Source organism: Chelonoidis abingdonii, chromosome 26 (assembly GCF_003597395.2).
Source record: "Chelonoidis abingdonii isolate Lonesome George chromosome 26, CheloAbing_2.0, whole genome shotgun sequence".
Lineage (NCBI taxonomy): Eukaryota > Metazoa > Chordata > Testudines > Testudinidae > Chelonoidis > Chelonoidis abingdonii.
Genome location: NC_133794.1, coordinates 2,950,047 through 2,969,315, shown reverse-complemented (window position 1 = coordinate 2,969,315; position 19,269 = coordinate 2,950,047). Strand labels below are relative to the sequence as shown.

The window sequence follows — 19,269 nt, the reverse complement described above, 5'->3', positions numbered from 1 at the left end:
TTCCCCCTCAATCGCCTGCCTGAGCTCTAGAGAGCAGCTGCCAAGGCAGGGCTTGCAGAGAGGAAGAAAGCCCCTTGCCTGAAGCCCCCGGGACCGACCCATGCGCCCCACACCAGAGCCAGCCCCAGCCCGGAGCCAGCCCAGTCGATTGTCTGTACCATTTATTACAAAAATACCATTCACATTATCAGGGCCAGTTGGGCATGGGGGATGCGGGGCGAGAGGCACAGTCCAGCCCCCCCCCAGGGGGGCAGAAACATCTGAGAACAGGAGCCACTTGTGGCACAGATGAGCCCCCTTTGAGCCGTCCCTGTGGACCCCACTCCTGCCCAGCAGCCTGGGGTTCATCCTTCATGTTCGACCACCTGCCGCTCTGCCCGTCCTCCTCATCCCCCTGTCCACCAATCACAGCCCTCCTCCCCAGCAGCAGGGAGGGGAGGGGCCATTTCACTGGCGGAGCAGGTAGCAGAGCCTGGGAAGGTGGCCAAAGAATATCATGCAAATCATCGTCATAATCCTTCTGCGAGCTGAGAAATCCCAATGTGCGTGGGGGGGGGTGAGGGAAGAGGTGGGACTTCCTGTAATGCCCATGTCAAAGGAAGGCGGGACTTCTTGCAATGCCCTTGCCAGAGGAAGGTGGGACTTCCTGCGATGCGGCTGCAATATCCGTGTTAGAAGAAGGTGAGACTTCCTGCCATGCCCTAGCCAGAGGAAGGCAGGATTTCCTCCTGCGACGGACAGGGGAGAACCCCGCCCAATAGGAAGCCTTTCGAGAGATGGCGACGACCTGACCCAGGGCAGGCATCCAAGAGGAAATTAAAGTGCTTGGAAAAGAGCTGGCGGCGACCAGAGCAACACAGGAAAGCCCAGCCCTGTCAGAGAGGAAGCACGTGGGGCCACGTGCTCTGCGGAGGAGCAGAAAGCGGGGCTGGCTCTCCCCCTTGCCGTGCAGGAGCCTGCTGGGTGCTGGTCCCAGCAGGGTGATCCCTCCAGTCCCCCGTTCCAGCACGATGCCTAGCAGTTGGTGTGGCCGCTGGAGTCCGGGCTATCGGGGCAAAGCGGGGGCAGGCGGGAGGCTGGAGGCTTGTGGCGAAACATGCCTGAGATGTGGAAGGCCTGGAAGGAGGAGAGATTGAAAATTGGGGTGTGAGACCTAAAAGGAAGGGGGGCGGGAGAGCTAATTGCACTGACGTGACCCTGCCCCCCACCCCGCTCTCGGGGTGGGGGTTTATTCCACAACTGGAGGGGAAACCAAGGCAGGCTCTAGTTTAGCCGCAGGCCCAGGCTATAGGGTGAATCAGTATGTAAGGCAAGAATAGGACCCCCCAGCTCCCCCTGCTCTAACCCACCTCCTCCCACTCCCGGAGCTGGGGATAGAACCCAGGAGTCCTGACCTACGTTCCCTCTAAGCTGCAGGGCCATGCAGCAGCCTATCAAGGGCTGTGCAGGTGCTCAGGGCTGCGGTGGGGAGAGGTGCCTCTCCCACGGTCCCATCCCCAGAGCTGCTGTGGCAGGGAGAGACTCTCCCCCATTCCCGGAGCTGCTGCAGTGGGGAGAGGAGCCTCTCCCCTGGCCCCGACCTGCTGGGGGCACAGAGGGCTAGGGGGAGTCCTATCTCCTCACTGCGGCCTCAGGGCAGCCTGCACCCCAAACCCCTCATCCCCACCCCAAAGTCTACACCCCCAGCTGGAGCTCTCATCCCCCTGCACCCCAAACCTCTGCCCCAGCCCTGAGCCCCCTCCCGCACTGAACCCCTCATCCCCGGCCCTAGCCCAGAGCCAGCAGCCCCAGCCGGAGCCCTCACTCCCTCTGCACCCAAACCCTCTACCCCAGCTGTGAGCCCCCTCCCACACCCGAACCCCACCCCAGAGCCAGCAACCCCAGCCGGAGCCCTCACTCGCCTTGCACCCCTAACACTCTGCCCTAGCCCACACCTGAACCCCTTGGGCCCGGCCCCACCCCCACCACAGATCACCTCCATATTGGTGCCCATAACAAGATTCATCCCACACACGGATGGGAAAAATTAGAGGTATCATTGGTCCTGACTCCCAACCCCTGTGCTCTGACCCGCCAGATCCCCCGCCCAGAGCTGGGGATAGAACCCAGGAGGCCTGACTCCCAGCTCCTTGGATTCTATATTCCATGCTCCTGGGCAGGCTGCATCCCCCCTTGGTGCCTCAGTTTCCACATGAGTACAAGGGAGTTCACACCTCCTCTTGGGCCCATGCTGTGCTAAGGACCCCCGGGGTTGTGGGGAGGGAGCTGGGCCGCTGGGCCCCCATGGAAGGGGAGGGGAGCTTGGCTGGGAGCCCAGCAGTCCTGTGATGAGGGAAGATTTCCTCCCTGTTGCCTGTTCTAATGCTGAAGCAGGAGGCATTTCCTGTGCTGTTTCCTGGCAGCCCACAGCTCCGGCCCTGGGAGCAATGGCGTTTTGGCCCTTCAGCTCCGGGCTGGTTGCACAGCCCCCACCCCCTCAAGACTGGGAGTGGGGAGAGCATGGGGGAGAATCGTGGCCCTGGCTCCAGCGCCTGCCACCCAAGGAGGTCAGAGCGTTCTCCACACGTTCCCTCCACCGCTGCAGCCCCTGAGAGAGGGAAAGGGATTGGCTCAAGGTCACACGAGTCAGCGGCAGAGCCAGGAATGGAGCCCCAGGAGTCTTGGGTTCTGGCCCCCACACTGAGCTAACTGCTAGACCCCACTCCCCTCCCAGAGCTGGGGAGAGAACCCAGGATTCCTGACTCCCAGCCCCATTCTAACCAATAGACCCCACTCCCATCCCAGAGCTGAGGAGAGAACCCAGGAGTCCTGACTCCCAGCGCCCCCGCTTTAACCACTAGACCCCACTCCCCTCCCAGAGCTGAGAACAGAGCCCAGGAGTCCTGGCTCCCAGCCCACCTGCTCTAAATCCTAGACTCCACTCCCTCTCCCAGAGCTAAGAATAGAACCCAGGAGTCCTGGCTCCCAGAACCCCGGTCCCCTCACTCGCTTTAACCCACTAGACCCCGGAGCTGGGGAATGAACCCAGGAGTCCTGGCTCCCAGCCGGGCTCATGGACTGACTGTGGGGTGGGCTGGGACGTGCACCCCGATGCTCTAAGAAACCAGAGAAACTTCTCACACTTCCGGGAGCCGGGCCGGAGTCGAGCTGGTGACCTAAAGGGGTCCAGGCACTGATCTGTCCTGGACAGACGGCCGGATGGCTGATGGGGGGCCGGCTGGTGTGGAGGGGCTGACTGGCCAGCCAGAGGCTCACACTTACCACCCAGTAGGCGATGAGCGCCCCTTGCAGGAAGCCCACGGCCACGTCCGAGGGGTGGTGCCAGTAGTCAGAGATGCGGGTGAGGCCGGTGTAGAGCGCCAGCAGCAGCAGGACGAACTGCAGCAGGGGGCGCAGCAGACGGGCACCCCGCCAGGTTAACCGCGCCTGCAGGTAGAACTGGAGGGCGGGGGGGAGAAGGGGGGTGGTGAGCATTGGGGGAGGGCACTGCTCCTGGTCGCCACTCCCCCCAAACGCTGCTGATCCCACCCCAAAACCCTACCAGCTCCCCCCTTGCGCTCTGATTCCTGCCCCCTACGCTCCGCCCCTCATGCCCCCCCCCAAACCCTGCTGCCCCCAAATGCTGCTCCCCCTATCCCTGGCCCCCACAGCACAGCAAGAAGAATAAAAGGCATCTGAGCTGGGGGGCTACTCGCAGTCCTCGTCGGTGGCGTCACCGCTGCCCGCGCCTGAGACACGTTCCCAGCCCCCACCACCCACCATTCGGGCCCGTCAGCCAGGGACGCATAAAGGACCTGTTTGTGCCGCTCCCCAAGGGAACAATGGGCCCTTCTCCATCACCAGCCACACGGACCCAGGCATCCGGGGCGGGGGAAGGGGCCATTCGGGTGCGGTGGCGGCAGAGGGAAACTGACTCACTTTGATGAGGGGGGAGATGGGTCAGGTGTGGGGAGTGGAGGAAAGGAGGGGAGTGAGTGAGACAAGTGCTGAGAGCAGGGTCACGACTCCTGGGTTCTATCCCTAGCTCTGGGGAGTGGGGTCTAGTGGTTAGAGCATGGGTGCTGGGAGTCAGGACTGTCCCCTCACCCATTGGACCGCACTACCCTCCAGTCAGGAGACAGGAGCCAGGGCAGCCAGACATTGGCTGCACCGCAGACGACTGGCTGCTCAGGTGCAGGATAAGCCTCTGTAGGCATGTGGGGCCCAGAACCACTCTTCTGCCATCAGCCACTGGAGGGGGCTCTCTGCTCGCCCCACCCCACTCTCAGAGCCAGAGAGAGAACCCAGGTCCCTCTGCTCTAACCACTAGACCCCACTCTCCTCCCACAGCTGGGGGTAGAACCCAGGAGTCTTGGCTCCCAGCCCCTCCTTGCTCTAACCCCCAAGAAGCCATGCCCCTCCAAGCACCAGGAATAGAACCCAGGCGTCCTGGCCCCCAGTGGGCTCTGTGTGTAACCTTCCAACTGCCAGGCTGGCAGGAAGTGCCTGGCACGGAGGGACCCTCAGCTGGGTTATTCCAGGCACTTGGCTCCACTCCCTGCTGAGGTCTGAATCGCAGGAGTCACTCCGGCTCGGGGTGGGATCCTGGACAGGGGTCGCTGGCTAAGAGGGGCTGCCAGGCCCAGCTGCTCCACCGTGCACCCAGTGACCTCCCCCAGCCTGGCCATGTGGGGAGATCTCCCACTGCCCCCCCCCGTGACCTCCCCCAGCCTGGCCCTTTGGGGAGATCTCCCCTTGCCCCCCACAGTCACCTCCCCAGCCTGCCCTGTGGGGAGATCCCCCCTGCCCCACCGGTGACCAGTGATCTCACCCAGCCTGGCCCTGCGGGAAGATCTCCCCCTGCCCCACCGGTGACCTCCCCCAGCCTGGCCCTGCGGGGAGATCTCCCCCTGCCCCCCAGTGACCTCCCCCAACCTGGCCCTGTGGGGAGATCCCCCCTGCCCCACCGGTGACCTCCCACAGCTTGCCCTGCGGGAGATCTCCCCCTGCCCGCCAGTGACCTCTGCACAGGGCTCCACTGGCCAGGGGAACCCCCGCCCCAGGGCATTCAGGCATGACCCACGAGGGATGGGGCCAGGGTTGCCGCGGGAGGTTCTAGGATGATCAGATCAGGCCCGTGCACTGTTAAGGTGGGTGGGGTCGGGCGGGGGCACTTACCACCAGGTATGTCATGCTGTACATGGCGAAGGAGGCATGGCCGGAGTAGAAGGACTTCCTACAAGGGGGCAAATAAAGGCCTGGGTTATAGCTGGCGGCACCGCCTGTTGCCAGGGGTGAAGTGGGATCCCGCGAGCAACCCCCCCCGCCTGCCTCAGATCCCATCCAGGGCCAGGCCGGGGGGCCTCTGAAGCCGCTGCCCAGGGCAGGGGGGTGTCCAGCATGGCGGGGGCAGTCTCCACGGGGAGCCACCCCACAACCCCAGACACTGGGACAGGGCAGCCGCCATGGGACCCCTCCGGGTATTACAGACACACAGTATCTTGGAGCATCTGTGCGAGCCAGGGGCCGCATTCTGCCCCCTGGGGGGCACGGTGCCAAGCTCCCTCCAGGAACTAAACTCAGCGGGGACAATTACTGCAGACTCTGGGAGTGACTGCCCAGACTGGGTCGGACGGGGTCCAGGTGGCCAGGGGCTGGTGGTACAAAGGGCCAACCCGAAGTATCTGGGAACCCTTGACTTTGACCTTTAACCAAGAGGTCACACCCTGCCAAAGAGCCTGAAGGACGTGGGCACCTACTGGCCCCCCAGGCGGAAGTTGGCGGCGTGCCGAAGTGGGAATTTTTGGTCGTATTTGTTGTGAAGCCGGAGTGTGCCTCCGTTTCCCTGATACACTGCGTGGCTGCCCAGTGGTGAGGTGGGGGAAGGGATCACGTTTGCTGTCAGTGGGGGATAAGTTGGCTTGGGAACCCCAACGAGTCTTTCACCTGGGAAGTCAGAGACCTCACAGGGCGTGCGAACGGGGGTCACTAGAGAGCTGGGCTGAGCAGAATCTTCATCGAGTCTCCATCTGTCTACGCGGACTGTGCTGGGCCCCAGCTGATTACACAACCCGCTGCTGGAGCATCACCAGGACTCCTCAGCCCGAGGAGCAGACAAGCCTCCCCCCGGGGTCTGTCCCAGCAGAGCTCGGGGCGTGACGCAGGAGTAGGGTGTCCTGACAGCAAATGTGAAAAATCGGGACGGGGTGGGTGGGTAATAGGAGCCTATACAAGAAACAGACCCAAAAATCAGGACTGTCCCTATAAAATCGGGACATCTGGTCACTCTAAGCAGGAGGGCCCCAGAGGTTTCGGTCTCAGGAGGCTGGTTTATGCCGAGTTTTCTCTGCAACTCTTCTGGCCCAAGAAGAACCAGCGTAGCCCCTGAGAAAGAGCAGAACTGCAGGCGGGTGGCTGGGTGAATGGCAGGGACTTACAGAGGGGCTGCAAGCCTATATCTCCGGGGGGGCAGGGGGGGCCGAGGCCTAAGGGGACATCCCCTGAGCAGACACCGGTTCAAACCCAGCCTGGCTCAGAGGTGCGGTAACCCTGAAGCTGTGTAAAGGACCCACTCCTGGACACTGTGGAGGGGCAAGTTGTATGGGGATCCCCCCAATACTCTCCATGGGGACCTACCCCCAGATACAGGGACAGGGCAGGGGGGGCATGACACTGGGGCAAGGGGCAGTCTAATGTCAGAACTCCCCCTGGCACCCATCACGTCACACTAGTCTCAGTGGGAAATCTATAGGGGATTTTTTTTAGGCCAGGCTACTGGACAGACAGACAGACCCTATGGTTCTCCTGAGCCTGTAAGGCCAGGTGTCACCACCAGGGGACCCCCCACCCCCAAATCTGGGCCTGCACTCTGCAGCTGGCTCCACTAGAGGGGGACCCATCCTTCACCTCAACCCCCTACCCTGCCTTAAAGGGACAGTGCCCCCGGGAGCTCACCTGGCTTCCTTCTCCTGCGACGGCCCCACAGTGCAGGCGTACTCCTCCACGTAGCCCCGGGAGCAGTTGAGGAGAGCGAGGTCCGGCCGGCAGACGGCCAGGAAGTGGGGGCGGAGGCGGCCGACGGTGATCTTGGCCATGTTGGTGAGGGACTGGCCCACGGTGCAGCCAAAGAGGAAGGCGCCGATCTCCTTGTAGAGGACGGCCACGTAGGGGTTGGGGATGAAGGAGCGGGAGCCCAGGTGCAGGGAGTGGATGCGGTAGCTCTCGCCCAGGGCGATCTGCATGACAAGATGGGGAGGCACCAGGGGACGGGCAGCTTAAGACGGGCAGCCGTCCCAGCCAGCTCCCCACTCCATGGATTGGGACATGGACCAGCCTCCAGGGCCGTGGGAAGCTGGAGAAAAGGACGCTCCCTATGCACTTTACAGACCAGCAGGACTCAATCCCCTGCTTCCCCTGTCCCAGCCCCTTGGTTTACCCCATAATCTCATCCCACCCAATCCCCGTTTTTAAAGCCAGTCCTGCCCCCCACCCTCCTGTCTTGCCCCACACCCTGCAGCAGGGAGTTCAACAAGGCAAGCAGCCTGCAGAGGTGGGTTCTGCAGCAGCGGATCGTGCCCACGCTGAGATCCTGTCTCCAGGTCCAATGGCTGATGCTTCGGAGGAAGGGTTGGAAACAGGTGCTCTGTGTCGACAGTCATGGCTAGCATTTTGTAAGGGCCACATGGGGGTGAGCTACCCAGAGCCCACCCCTCTGCCACCTCCAGCCTCTCACACCCAGCCCCTGACACCCCACAGGGAATGTAGCAGGGGGATCAGCAGAGGGCACTCTCTCCTGGCAGGCAGCACGGGCCCCAGTGTGGCACTAGGGGGCATGGTGCTGCAGGGGGCACAGCAGGGGGTGCTCGCCTCTCACAGTGACTCACCGAGACAGAGGTGATGAGGATCCCCAGCGAGATCAGCACCGTGTCGCTGACGGTCTCCGCCCGCTTGAGCGGGTAGCGGATGCTGCTGTCGTTGCAGTAGAAGCCGCGGTGCATGGGGGGGACCAGGCCAACCTCACAGACCAAGAATGGGATGGAGGCTGCAGCGGGAAGAGAGAGCGGGGTGCTGAGCGGGGGCTAACCCAGCCCAGGGGGCATCTGTGAGGCCTCCCTGCCCCAATCCCACGAGCTTCCCCCACAGGAACTGGCTCAGGACACCCCAGTTTGATTCCCCCCCTCAGGGACTGCCCTCCCTTCTCCCACCCCCATCTCACTGCCTCTCCCACCCCAGGGCACCAGCTCATGACACCCTGCAACAACCCCCCCAATACTGACACCTCCCCCACTCAAGATCGCTCTGTGACCCCCCCCAAATCCCACTGCCCTTCCCCCAGGCATCATGTCATACCACCCAACTCCCATCTCACTGCCTCCACCCCTCCAGGGACCAGCCCAGGACACCCCACCCCCACTATCCTGCTTCCCCTCGAGTCTGGTCCATGACTCACCCCGCTCCATCCTGCTGCCCCCCCATTACTGGCCTGTGACAGCCCCCGCCCCCCCATCCTGATACCCCACCTCCAGGAACCAGCTTCATTGCTCACCACCCCAAGGCAGGGCACATGGCTCAGACCCCAACAGGTGGCAGCCCCCCCTCAACTCTGATCTGAGAGCAAAGTAGGGGGATCTCCCCTCTGATCCCAGCAGGAGCAGCCCTTGGATGCTGGGACGGGGTGCAACCTGCTTTCCATTAGGGCTGCTGGCAGGAGTCAGTGATGGGGGGTGCAGGGAGGGAGGAGATTAGGCCTTAAAGTTCCAGCCAGGATGGGTGAGTTCCTGATTCTAAGAAGCCACGTCTGTGCCTGGCTCTTAAAGGGGCAGTAAAGCCAAATTCCCCCTCCCTTGTTAGAAGAGAAAAATGCCCACGTGGCCCAGTTTGTCTCCTCTGCACCATGAACCCTGCACTCGTGAGAGACCCCTGCAGCGCTGGGGGCTGGAAGCACCAGTCTGGACAATGGTGAATAGACCCTGGTGAGGTGGGAGCAGAGACCCGGATGCTCCCATGCACAGATCCTGTCGCACGTGGGGGCTACAAGCGTGAAACCAGGGAACTTAAGGCCTGGATCCCAGCGTGCTGGGGAACTTAAGTGTGAATCCTGCCGGCCTGGATCCCAGCGTGCTGGGGAACTTAAGTGTGAATCCTGCCGGATGGGTCCTGCTGCACACGAGGCTGAGAGCAGGAAGCCTGGCACTCGGGTGCTTGGACACCAGCGTGATCAGACACTGGGAGCGGGAACCACAGTGCTAGTGCCCTCGCAGGTGTGGATCCCAGTGAGCTGGGCTTGCAAATCCTGGCACTAGCACTCTGGCACAAGGATCCTGGTGGGAAGGGTGGGCATGTTCTGGCACTAGCACCCTGACATGAGGATCCTGGTGGGAAGGGTGTGCCCGTCCTGGCACTAGCACCCTGGCACGAGGATCCTGGTGGGCAGGGTGGGCATGTTCTGGCACTAGCACCCTGACACGAGGATCCTGGTGGGAAGGGTGTGCATGTCCTGGCACTAGCACCCTGGCACGAGGATCCTGGTGAGCAGGGTGGACATGTTCTGGCACTAGTGCCCTGGCATGAGGATGCTGGTGCACTCAGAGGCTGAGATCATGAACCTGTGCAGTAGCAGGCTGGGATGGGAGTGTGAAGAGATGGAAGAAGATCCCAATGAGGTTGACGGAGGGAGCAGTAGGGAGTGCAAACAGTTCATCTTTCTGCTTCAGTTTGGTGGGATTCAAGCCCTGGTGGGACCCAGGCATCCTAGCAAGCAGTGCCTGGGCTGTCACTTTAAGAGACGACGAGGCTGCATAACCCTCCCAGGGGGCTCTGGGATCCTTTTTGGGGCTGAGAACGATGTTTCCACGTTTGGTTCCCAGGTTCCCTCCCTTCCCGTCTCACTTGGCAAATGAGTTTTCTCAGGATTGCTCTTTCCGATGGGCTAGGCCGCCCGCCAAGGGCCAGGGCGATGCCTGCAGAGCACCTTGGGACCTAGGAGGGGGCGCCCGACTCCCTCCTCCCAGCAGGGGGCACCGCACGACGGGTGAGTGGCTAGGGCTGGGTGTGCTTTCCTGGGGGGCCAGCAGGGGGCACTACCACCCTTAAGACTGGCAGGGAGAAAGTGAGGACGCCAGAACTGGGAATGTCCACCAGGGGGCACTGCCAGCTTGGGGCAGGATCCCCGCAAGGCTGGGCATGCCAGAGGGGCATGTCACCCTGGTGCCTGCAGGGGGCGTTCTCGGGAACGCAGCCCACTGGCAGGAATGAGCCACCCCCGGCTTTGACATCGAAGATCTGAGACTCACGGGGACGGCTGGCCTGGGCCAACGTTGGACCCCACCCAGCTCCCAGAGACTCCCACGCTGTGCGGATACCAAGGCCCCAGGGACTGACTTGAGCCGGCTCCAGGTTTCCATCCTCACTCGGCTGCGCTGTGATCTGCCGGGCAGGGCCGTATTCGTACTGAGAGCCCAGGGCTGGAGTCGCAGCAGCGCGTTCAGAACCCCAGCCATGACCGGGAGCCCCAACCCACCAGGGCCAGATCCCCAGCTGGTGTAAATCGGCTCCCTCCATTGGAGCCACAGGGCCAGATCCCTAGCTGGTGTAAATCAGCACCCTCCATTGGAGCCACGGGGCCAGATCCCAAGCTGGTGTAAATCAGAGCCCTTCATTGGAGCCACAGAGCCAGATCCCAGCTGGTGTAAATCAGCTCCCTCCATTGGAGCCACAGGGCCAGATCCCCAGCTGGTGTAAATCAGCTCCCTCCATTGGAGCCACGGGGCCAGATCCCAAGCTGGTGTAAATCAGCACCCTTCATTGGACCCACAGGGCCAGATCCCAAGCTGGTGTAAATCAGCTCCCTCCATTGGAGCCAAGGAGCCAGATCCCCAGCTGGTGTAAATCAGCATCACTCCATTGGAGCCACGGAGCCAGATCCTCAGCTGGTGTAAATCAGCACCCTCCATTGGAGCACAGAGTTTGGACAGAAGAAAAGTCCAAATACCCTGAAATCCAGGGGAGGGAAGCGTATTGCGCGGCAGTGAGAGACCAGCTTGGGGCTTTCGGGGCACGCGCCCATCATGCCTTCAGCTACCTGCCCCCTTAGGGGAGTGCCAGGGCCTCCAGCCTGGGGTGGGGGGTGCAAACGTGCGTACGGGGGTTCAGCTAGCAGAGCGTGGGGGAGCTTCTTGTTGCCAGGACACCGCCGTGCGAGCGGGGCAGGCAGGCGTGCAATCACATCCCCCGAACAATGGCTTGTGCGAAGCTGTCAATTTCCTTGCGGGCCACGGGCCAAAGGCAGCTTCTTAGCCAGCGAACGTGGTACCCGGGCACGAGTCTGTGCCCACAGAAGGTGTGATTCAGCCAGGTAAGCGGGGGAGCAGCGTTCTCGCCCACCAGGGGGCGCTGTCAGGACACTGGGGGGCACTTCACCCACCTGGGGGGGGCACTGCTGGAACAGCAGGGGAAGATGCCCTGTGCGCCACGGGGGCACCATTGTGACAGTGAAGGGGTGGGAGAGGGGGGACGCCTGCTCAGCCCCTAGCTCTGGTCTATATTAGCTCTGTCGACACCAGCCCAGTGCCCCCTGCCTGCCCTTGACCCAGCCCTGCCCAGCCGCGGTGCCCCAGCCATCTCAGACACGCCAAACCTCCCGGCTATTCGGACAGGGCTCGGCTATTAATAGCCCCTCTCTTGTCCATGTTCGGGCGTCCCCCACTCCCCCTGGCTCACTGCCCGGGGCTAGGGGCTCCCTGCAGTTCAGACCCAGGTGCCGGGCTGGGAGGGAGAGAACAGGGCCCAGGAGGTGCTGCCGGGGAGGGAGGGATTCCCGGGGCTAGTGCCTCACTGGGTCAATCCTGCACGGGGGGGGCTCTTGGGACAACTGCTCTGGTGAAGGGATCCCAGGGCCTGCAGGGCACAAGCGTGCGAGGCCGGCAGGCACTCGTACCCTTTGCACTCAGGACGGGCGTACCAGCCCTGACCCCAGCAGGGGCTGTGCGTGGATGCCCCTGCGGCTCCCCCTCCCGCCCGCCCCCGGGGTGGTGTATAGGGCCAGAAACTCTCCCCCACTCCCGGGTAGGTTCAGCAGGCACCGCTGGGGCCCGACACCGAGGGGTGGAAGCAGGTGGAACCGGCGGTGGGAAAGGCCAAGGGGCACCGAGCAGTGTCCTAGGGAGAGGAGCAGGGAACAGCTGCAGGGCGCGGCCGGCCCTGAACGGCAGCCAGGAGCCCAAGGCCAGGAAGGGAGGGCAGCAGGGACGGGATGGAACCAGGGCGGGAGGAGGAAGAGAAAAGCAGGTCAGCGGCTGAAGCAGAGAGAGGAGGGGAGCCCCCCTCCCCACCCCGCAGACCCCTGGCGGGCAGCGAGCTGGTGCCATGGGGTGTGGGGGGAGGTACTGGCAGGGGGCACTGGAGGCTGCCCAAGCCGGGCCCCGATCCTGGGGTGGGCTGTGCCGGCGGAAGGAGGGAAGCACTGGGGTCCTGCAGCGGGTGGGGGGTTCCCCGTGGGTTGGGATGATGGCGTGGGCTCTCTCCGGCGAAGGGGGATGGTTGGGATGTGGGCAGAGCCCCGGTGGGGGTGGGGGGGTCACGACTTGGCACAACCTGTGACCCTTTCTTAATCCCCCTCCTCCCTCGCCCTGATGCCTTATCCCAGAGCCTTCTGGAGATCAGCGTTGTCCATCCTTCACCCAACCTGACCCCCACATTCCCCACAGCCCAACCCCCACCAGTGAGTCCTCCCCTCCCTCCCCATTTAACACCCCCCCATAATCCAATCCCCCCAAACAGCCTCCCTTTGCAATACAACACCTGCCCCCACCCTTCCCCCAGGATCCAGCCCCACCCACCTTGTCCCAACCCCCACGATCCACCCTGCCAGTCTGCCCCCCTCCCCACCAATCCCACCCCTTCTCCAACTCCAACCCTCATGATCCACTCCACCAGCCTCCCTCTTCCCCAGGATCTGATCCACGCCACCCTGGCACAGTCCCATGATCCAACCCACCTTGCCCTCTCCCCAACATGATCCAACCCCTAAAACCTGAAGGTCCCCCCCAGCCACTGAGCTCCCCCAGTCCAGCAGCAACCCCCATCCCTCAGAGTGGCAGGGCTGACGTGGCGTCTCTCGCTGCTCCCCAAGCCAAACTGACTCAGATCCCCCCCCATGGCACTCCCAGCTCTGCTAACGTGCTAGATACTCCCCTGGCTCACCCCACTAACTGTCCCTCTGAGCCCAGTGGCTAGTGCAGTCAGGTCAGGGGGCTCATAGAGAGGAAGAATGGCCCAGTGGTTAGTGTGCTAGCCTGAGACCTGGGAGAGCTCAGTTCCCAATTCTGCCACAGAACTTGGGCAAGTCACTTGCTGCTCTGTGCCTCAGTTTCCCCAGGGGGTCCTACCACGCAGAGGGGCTGTTAGGCAACATATATTACAGATGGTGAGGGGTTGGATACCAGGGCACACGACTTCCGTGCAAGAATGAGCTCTATCTGGCTTTGCCCTGCTCCTGTTTGACTGAAGTGGAACTGAAATAGGGTCTGTAAATTGGTTTGGAAACAGATTTACACCAGCACAGCCCCTCTGCAATGGGTTCTGTTTGCAATCAGCTTCAACTGAACTGATGTCAGGTTTTGTACGTACATCCCCACCCCCAGCCCCCTTTAACTTAAATCAGCTCCCTGGCCAGTAAGAAGGGCCCTATGAAATTCACGGGCCATTTTGGACAATTTCACGGTCATAGGATTTTAAAAATTGTAAATGTCCTGGTTTCAGATATTTCAATCTGAAACGTCACCGTGTTGTAACCAAGGGGGTCCGGACCCAAATGTAGGTCCTGGGAGGGAGGGGGTCACAAGGCTCTTGTAGGGAGACAAGGGACGGCCACCTTCACTTGCCGCCTTCAGAGCTGGGTTCCCAACCAGCAGCTGTCCAGAGGTGGGTTTGACTGAGCCCTGGGAACGGTCCATGCAGGGGAAAAGGAAATCCCATCCCTTCCTGGCTGGGCTGGGACTAGAAGCTAGAGCCTGATTCATGGTAGGAGCCCCCAGGTGGGGTGACCCAGCCCTTCTCCTCCTCCGGGCCCAGCACTCGGGGGCTAAAGGGGTCTTAGGCTGGTGGGGGGGCAGAGGGGGGGAAGAGTTGTGTCCATAGCACCCCCCCCCCGACCATGGCGCCCTGGGAGGTCCCCCACCTGTAAGGCCAATCCTGCCCTTCCCCATACCACCCCACCCATCCCCTATCACCCATTTCTTCTGGCAAACAGAGGCTAGGGACACCATCCCTACCTATCCTGGCTCATAGCCATCGCTGGACCTATCCTCCAGGAATTTATCTAGTTCTTTTTTGAACCCTGTCATAGTCTTGGCCTTCACAACATCCCCTGGCAAGGAGTTCCACAAGTTGACTGTGTGTTGTTCCGCGCATCAAGTCTGCTCAACCAATTGCGTGCCCAGAAATCAAATGAAGCCAAAGCATTCCCATTTCTCGGTTTGAAACGACTCTTTTCCTTCCAAAATTTCCTCCAGTTTTACTTAACCCCCCCTTCCCCCCACGATGTTTCAAAACGGCTGCAGTCAAGTCAAAACATTTTGATTTTGTCAAACTGAAATATTTCCTTCCACCCAAAACGATTATTTTGCTTTGCTGTTTTGGTGAAAGAAACAAACCCCCAAAATCCATTATCTGCCCAGTTTTACTTATCTGGCCCCCAGTACTCAAAATAGATCACTCCAGTAGATTATTCCAGGATATTTCTGCCTATATATAGACAGAGACATCAGAACCCAGACTGGTGGATCCACTTAGCTCACTACCCTGTCTCTGAGAGCAGGCAGGGCCAGAGAATAAAACCCTGTTGTCAGAAGTTAAGGGAGAACACATATTAACCTCCAAGATTCAAAGGTCGATTTTTACACAAACAGGCCCTTTGTCATCCTTTCAAACCTTTTGGTTATTACGTTTTTAGCCCTCTAACTCCAGATAGTCTCATTAGCCCTTCCTCTTTTAAAAAACAAAATCCTGCTGAAATGAAGCACATCTTGTAGCAAGGAGTTCCACAGGCCAAGGACGTAACCTGCGTGTGGAAAGTATTTCTTTTGCTCTGTTTTGAGCGAGCCACCTTTTGGCTTCATTCAATTTCTCCTTGTATCGTGAGGCACAGCCAACGGATCTACCTTCTCCGCCTCATTTGCCTCTAAGGCTACGTCTACACTACAGGATAAATTTGAATTAGCTTAAACCGATCTTATTAAACAGATATTATAAAGTCGATTGTGCGCGTCCACACTAGGCACATTAATTCGGTGGTGTGCGTCCATGGTCCGAGGCTAGCGTCGATTTCTGGAGTGGTGCACTGTGGGTAGCTACTGTAAAATAATGAGGCCAATAATGTCAATTTCCGTCCACACTAACACTATTCTGATATAGTAATATTGATTTTAGCATTACTCCTCTCGTTTTGAAGGAGTACAGAAATCGATTTAAAGAGCCCTTTAAATCGATATAAAGAGCAGTGTAGTGTGGACGGGTGCAGCGTTAAATCGATTTTAACGCTGTTAAAATCGGTTTAACAGCGTAGTGTGGACCAGGCCTTACACTCCCACAATGTTAATCTCTCTCTTCACACGTAAGAGGCTTTTCCCCAGGCCTCAAGCCATGCTCCATCCACCTAATGCTGGATCCTTCTGCAGACGGCTCTGAACTGAGCCCAGCACCCCTGGCGGGTCTGGCCCATTGATGCCATTAGAATATTTTCCATCTTATTCTCCTTCCTAGACTAACGTGTGTTCCTTGCTTTTCCCCCAGAGACACCAGCAGTTTAGTGGGTAACGGGCTCTGAAAGCGCCGATCCCGCTGGGGTCCAGACGCAGCCCTGATGGGGAAAGGTGGCAGATCGAAGTGAGATCCCTGCAGCTATAGTGCCATTAAATATCCTTCCAGAGGAGAAGGTGTGGGGCCTAACTGATGCACCGGACACGCCACATGAGGCCCGGAGCTTTGAGTCATCAGGTTTGCGCAGATCCAGACTCCCCAGAGTCATGGGTTTGCTGGGAATGAAACCAAACTGATTCTCACACTCCAGCCAGCTAACCTGGCTTCCATGCCATCAACTTCAAACTGCGCTGGATTCGAGTCGCTTCTGCCCCAAAATAAGAGCCGGCACTTCTGTCTACAGGGAGACATGGTCTTTGCCTCCATGGGGCAGCTAGTAACTCTGCTTCCTCCCCCAGACCAGCTGGTGTCAAGGCCCCCTCCCTCGTTGATGCCCTCCAGCTCAAGTCCTGGCCCAAGTTTCCTCCCCAGAGGTGGCTGCATTTCAGAGCTAGGGCACAGCTTTGGGATCCGCAGCACTACTGTAAAGTGGGCAGGAGTCCCAGGGAAAGGAGAGGCAGGGGGGCCCACAACGCATGGGGCTCTGCCCGTGCCGCACTTACCCACAAGCAGACAGACGATATCCAGGACGACGAGGGTCTTTCTCTGCCCCAGCCCTGGGGCAACATAATCCTCAGGCTGGGAGCTGGGTGCCCGGACTGTCACCCGGACATCTCGGCCTCCCGGCCATGCCTGGGGCTCCACAGAGAGCCTGGGGGGCAGATCGGGGAGGAGTTCACACTTGCCCTTTTGCATGGCCTTCGGGTGGAGGAGGAATGGTGCAATCCAGATTCCTAGAGCAGGACCAGGGGAATGTGGATTTCCAGCCTCAGGAGTGGCAGGGGATTGGGAGGGAATCCGGATTTCGGGCACAGCCTGGCACAAGGACGGAGCAGCAGAAGGCTGGTGTCTTTCCTGCTCCTCCTTGTCTCTCGGTACAGAGGTCAGGGAGCCTGGAAAGCAGCAAAAACAAAGAAACTGTTCTAATCTACAGGTCAGCCAAGGCTGCGGCTGCACTGGGGGGCAGCGTGGGGAGACAGGGGTTCAGTAGCAGGGAGGGGGGATCCCAAGGATCTATGCTCCAGGGATGACGGCATCCGAAGGGCTGTGGGCTCCAGGAGGGGCATGCACAGGGCCAGCTGCAAGGAAGCATGGGCAGAGATGGCAGCTGCCCAGAGTGTGTGTGNGGGGGGGAGGAATCAAAGGTTTGATTTGCGTGTGTGTGTAAGAATGTGAAGGTGTGTAAATGTGCACAGACATTTAATACCACATGTAACATGCACTTTTTAACATTACAGCTTCCAAGGCATGCAATTCAGTTTTAAACCCAAGTTCTGGTTGTGGAGCGGGGGCAGAGATCACAGTTTCCCCTGGCTGGACCCTGCCTGAGCCTCCCCTTTGGGGGAGTCAGGGCAGGGGGCCCAGCTCCCCCCATGGATAGGCACAATCAGAGGGTAGGCAGGGGTTCAGGGGGGTGGAGGCCCAGGAAGGGGGGTGTAGTGGGGCTCAGGAAGGGGGGGTCCAGGAGGTACTGCACATCCCAGAGATGGGACAAAGATCAGCACTCAGGGCACCTCCCTGTGGGGGATCCCACAGGCAGGTGAGATCCAGGGGGATCTAGTCATGGGGTCCTAGCTCCCTGTGGGGGCAGGGGGGTCCAAGGAGGCACCTAGGAAGGGGCATATAGGGAGCAGAGATCCTGGGAACGGAGGGGGAAGGTCCCTCAGGGGAGGAGAGGTTCAGGGGGCAGGGGCCCCAAGAAGGGGGGTCTGGAGGTCCCGGGAAGGGGGTCCAGCCAGGGTCCCATCTCCCCCCAGGGGGCCTGGGATGGAGAGTCCCGGGACAGAGGGGCCAGCCAGGGGTCCCAGCTCCCACCGGGGCAGGAGAGGGCAGGGGACCTGGGATGGGGAGTCCTAGGACAGGGGGCCGAGCTCCCCCCGGGGCAGGAGAGGGCAAGGGGCCTGAGATGGGAAGTCCGGAGACAGGGGGTCCAGCCGGGGTCCCAGCTCCCCCCAGGGGGGCTGGGATGGGAAGTCCCGGGACAGGGGACCCAGCCGGGGTCCCAGTTCCCCCCAGGGGGGCTGGGATGGGTGGTCCCGGGACAGGGGACCCAGCTCCCCCCGGGGCAGCCCTTCCAGGTACCTGTTGGCCGCTGCCGCGCTCACCGGCGCTGGGCTCCCCGCTCGCTGGGGCCGGACTCCTCTCCCCGCCGCCGCGAGAGCGGGGCAGGGGGTCTCCCTGCAGCCGGGCTGGGGCGCTGGTTCCCCGGGCTCCTGCTCAGCCCAGCGCCGGACCGAGAAGCGCCGACAGCTGCTCCCTCCACCTCCAGCTACTGGGGCTGGGGCTGGGACTGGGGCTCCTCCCTCCCCGTCCTGCCCCACGCGGGCTCTGGGGAGGGGCCCGGGCCAGGGGCTGGAGCACGGATCAGAGCGGGGGGGGAGGAGCGGGGGGGACTGACTGGCAGAGATCAGCGTCTCTCCAGGCTGGGACCCTCCTGTGTATCCCCACGGGGCCAGCAGAGGGTCTAGACCTCCCCACCCCCAGGCCTAGGGGGAGGGGAGGGGAGAGGACTGAGCAGGGGTGGGAAGAGGGGGTCCCCGAAGCCCTGCTGGCCCAGTGAGCAGGGCTCAAGCCTCTGCCTTGGGGAAACCTGGGTTCTAGTCCCTCTTGTGACCTTGGGCCAGTCACTATAACCATGGTGTGCCTCAGTTTCCCCCTCTACAATGAGGATGAACAGCCTTGCCCTCCCTCATGGGATGCGGGGGTGGGGGGTGTCGATAGAGAAGCTGTGAGGTGCTCACATAATATGGTAAGAGAGTCCAGGTAAATACCTTCGATTGAGTTAATAAATCCATGTTAGCTCCCTGGCCAGATACGGGCTGTGATGCCGGAACCTCTGGCCTGTGCCATGCGGCAGGTCTGTCCAGATAACCGGCATAGTCCCCTGGGGCTGGCTTCCCCTCTGTGAATCTAGAGAGCTGGGAGAGGGATTTCCAGGTGGGGCGGGGTCCCACATAGGAAAGGCACCATTGCATTAGTAGCTATCCTGCTATCTATCTCCAGGAACCTCCCTCTCTCTGTCTGTCCCCATACACACCCGACTAGCCCCCCAGCCCTGCAAACCCTCACTCCAGTCCCTACTTATAGTTACAGGGGCCTTCCCCCCCTGCATTAGATTGCATACCTGCATAATGGCCCACTCCCATGCATGAAGATAGTCACAGACCTGTGTTGGCACTTTCCAGGCCTGGTTCTCCAAATGAGGATGCCCACAGCCATGCGACGCCCTGGCTGGGCGAGCAGGGAGTATTGCTAGTTCTAGGGGGCCTTTAGCACTCCATCCTGCACCCCCTGAAAGCAACTGTAACAGCCCCACTGAGTTCAGTGGGGCAGGACATGGTGGCTAAGCTCCTGGATCTTTCCCCTCCAGGGCCT

General features: G+C 60.9%; 1 protein-coding gene across 1 annotated transcript; it reads right to left on the bottom strand.

Annotated features, from left to right (window-relative positions):
• Positions 1–602: 602 nt before the first annotated feature.
• LOC116830785 (phospholipid phosphatase 3-like) lies at positions 603–18,141 on the bottom strand. Its single transcript, XM_032790434.2, has 7 exons — positions 17,977–18,141; positions 16,398–16,787; positions 7,863–8,020; positions 6,934–7,214; positions 5,158–5,215; positions 3,262–3,438; positions 603–1,116 (listed from the first exon to the last, which is right to left on the bottom strand). The coding sequence occupies exons 2-7, from the start codon at positions 16,588–16,590 to the stop codon at positions 1,015–1,017; spliced, it is 969 nt and encodes a 322-aa protein (XP_032646325.1). The 5' UTR covers positions 16,591–16,787; positions 17,977–18,141; the 3' UTR covers positions 603–1,014.
• Positions 18,142–19,269: the final 1,128 nt, after the last annotated feature.